We start from the raw sequence: 2,212 nt of genomic DNA, 5'->3' as shown, positions 1-2,212 counted from the left end.
ATACAGAAAGAGTGAGGAGGGCTCGTAGCAACCAGGTTTAGGATAGATCTGGATCTTTTTAAATCTTCTATATAATGGAATAAATGAAAATAGCTATCTCATATGGAGTTTAAGCAGACTAAAATGAATACAAATAAATCCATTAATAATGGCTGGCACCAGAAAATGTCCAATTGGTGGCAATTAGTGTTACCATTCCCATGGTTTGAGAATATTTCTGAATCCTTTTTCATCTTCTGTGTAATAGGAATAAATATTAATAACTATCTCATATGGATGTAAATCTGACTAAAGGTGAACGCAAAAAAGATGTTAATAACGACTGGCACCAGGAAATGTTTGATAGATGGACATGAGTGTCACTGTTTAGAAAGAATCCTCAGAGGCAAAAGTGTGTAGAACACAGACTAGGGTATATTTCAAGAATGCTACTTGGTATAACTACCAAAGAGGCTGCTATTTTCACCCATATTACCAAGAAACCTCTATGTTGGAAATAAATGCTTTTGGGCAAGAGGCAGGTTCACACAATGGTACTTCTCCTTTTACTGAACTATTCCTTGTTCAGAGTGATTCTTTACCATGATTTTGTAAATATAATGAAAAAAACTCATAAATAAACTTCATAAATGTTACTGTACAGTATAAAGGATAAAACTGAACTGGTTTAAAGTCACATCTATTTGTTTATTTCCCAAACCTCCATAAAAGGAAGGATGCCCTGAAAGCAGCACTCTGGTCTTCTATCAGTACCACTCATTAGGTGGTCCAGTTGAGGGTTGATCATGTAGCACTGTAAACAATTCTTTCCCACTGGTGTGCTAAAAGATACAGGGGGTTGGAATAGAAATATCTTTCAGTTGTCCAAACAACTGATCCAAGAGAACTTGCTCTTTTGGCATAAATAGGACAACTGTTAAAGGACAGAAATCAATATCCCAATTTTGGATACTGATTAATAAAATAAGTTTCTTAAATTTTTTAAAATCAGTGATTCATGTATTTCTTTTCATTGTTCTACAAATAGGAATTACTATTCATGGGAGAGGAGAACCAAACCTCTGTGACAGAATTTGTCTTCCTGGGTCTCTCACAGGATCTACAGACACAAGTCCTGCTCTTCTTTCTTTTTCTGGCCATCTATCTGCTGACTGTGCTGGGAAACCTGCTGATCATCGTGCTCATTCACATAGACTCCATACTCCACACACCCATGTACTTCTTCCTTAGAAACTTGTCCTTTGCTGATCTCTGTTTTTCTACTACAACAGTCCCCCAAGAGCTTGCCCACTTCCTGGTGAAAAGAAAAACCATTTCCTTTGCTGGATGTGCAACACAGATAATGGTTTTACTACTGGTTGGGGGTACAGAGTGTGCACTGCTGGCAGTGATGTCCTATGACCGGTATGTGGCTGTCTGCAAGCCTCTGCATTACTCCACCATCATGACACATTCGCTATGTGTCCAGCTGGCCATGTGGTCCTGGGCCAGTGGAGCATTTGTGTCTCTGGTGGACACTATGTTCACACTGCATCTTCCCTACCGAGGAAATAATATCATTAACCATTTTTTCTGTGAACCTCCTGCCCTCCTGAAGCTGGCCTCAGCAGATACTTATAACACAGAAATGGCCATCTTTGCAATGGGTGTGGTAATCCTTTTAGTTCCTGTCTCCCTCGTCCTGGTCTCCTACTGGAATATCATCTCCACTGTGACTCAGATGCAGTCTGGAGAGGGCAGGCTCAAGGTCTTCTCTACCTGTGGTTCCCATCTTCTTGTTGTAGTTCTCTTCTATGGCTCAGCAATACTTGCCTACATGAGGCCAAACTCCAAGATAATGAATGAAAGGGATAAAATGATCTCTGTGTTCTACTCAGCAGTGACACCCATGCTGAACCCCATCATTTATAGCCTGAGGAACAAGGATGTCAAAGGGGCTCTCAGGAGACTAACTGCAAAATAGTTTAGAGATGTTGATGTCTGAGTCTCATGATAATTTTAGGAATACAGAGAGAAGGGATTTTCTTGTAGATTTTCTCCATTGTATTCTCTTCCTCTACATTTTTCTATCTTCTGTTTTCCTTTATTTCTTTCCAAAGAAAAGTATGTTGGTATACACAAGAAAGAGGTAAGGTTAAATAAAAGAAACAAATGAGAGGGAAATGAAAAGAAGGGAGAGCGTAAGGGAGAGAGGCAGGATTGAAACAATGAA

The 2,212-nt window shown here is 39.5% G+C and overlaps 1 protein-coding gene across 1 annotated transcript; it reads left to right on the top strand.

Moving 5' to 3' along the window:
- The first annotated feature begins 1,039 nt into the window (after nt 1–1,039).
- Nucleotides 1,040–1,963, top strand: LOC109693788 (olfactory receptor 2D3-like). The gene has a single exon (XM_020175343.2). The coding sequence runs from the start codon at nt 1,040–1,042 to the stop codon at nt 1,961–1,963; it is 924 nt and encodes a 307-aa protein (XP_020030932.1).
- Nucleotides 1,964–2,212: the final 249 nt, after the last annotated feature.

The sequence above is a fragment of the Castor canadensis genome, chromosome 1 (assembly GCF_047511655.1).
Source record: "Castor canadensis chromosome 1, mCasCan1.hap1v2, whole genome shotgun sequence".
NCBI lineage: Eukaryota > Metazoa > Chordata > Mammalia > Rodentia > Castoridae > Castor > Castor canadensis.
Note: the sequence above shows the minus strand (reverse complement) of the source record. Positions and strands in the feature narration are given on the sequence as shown.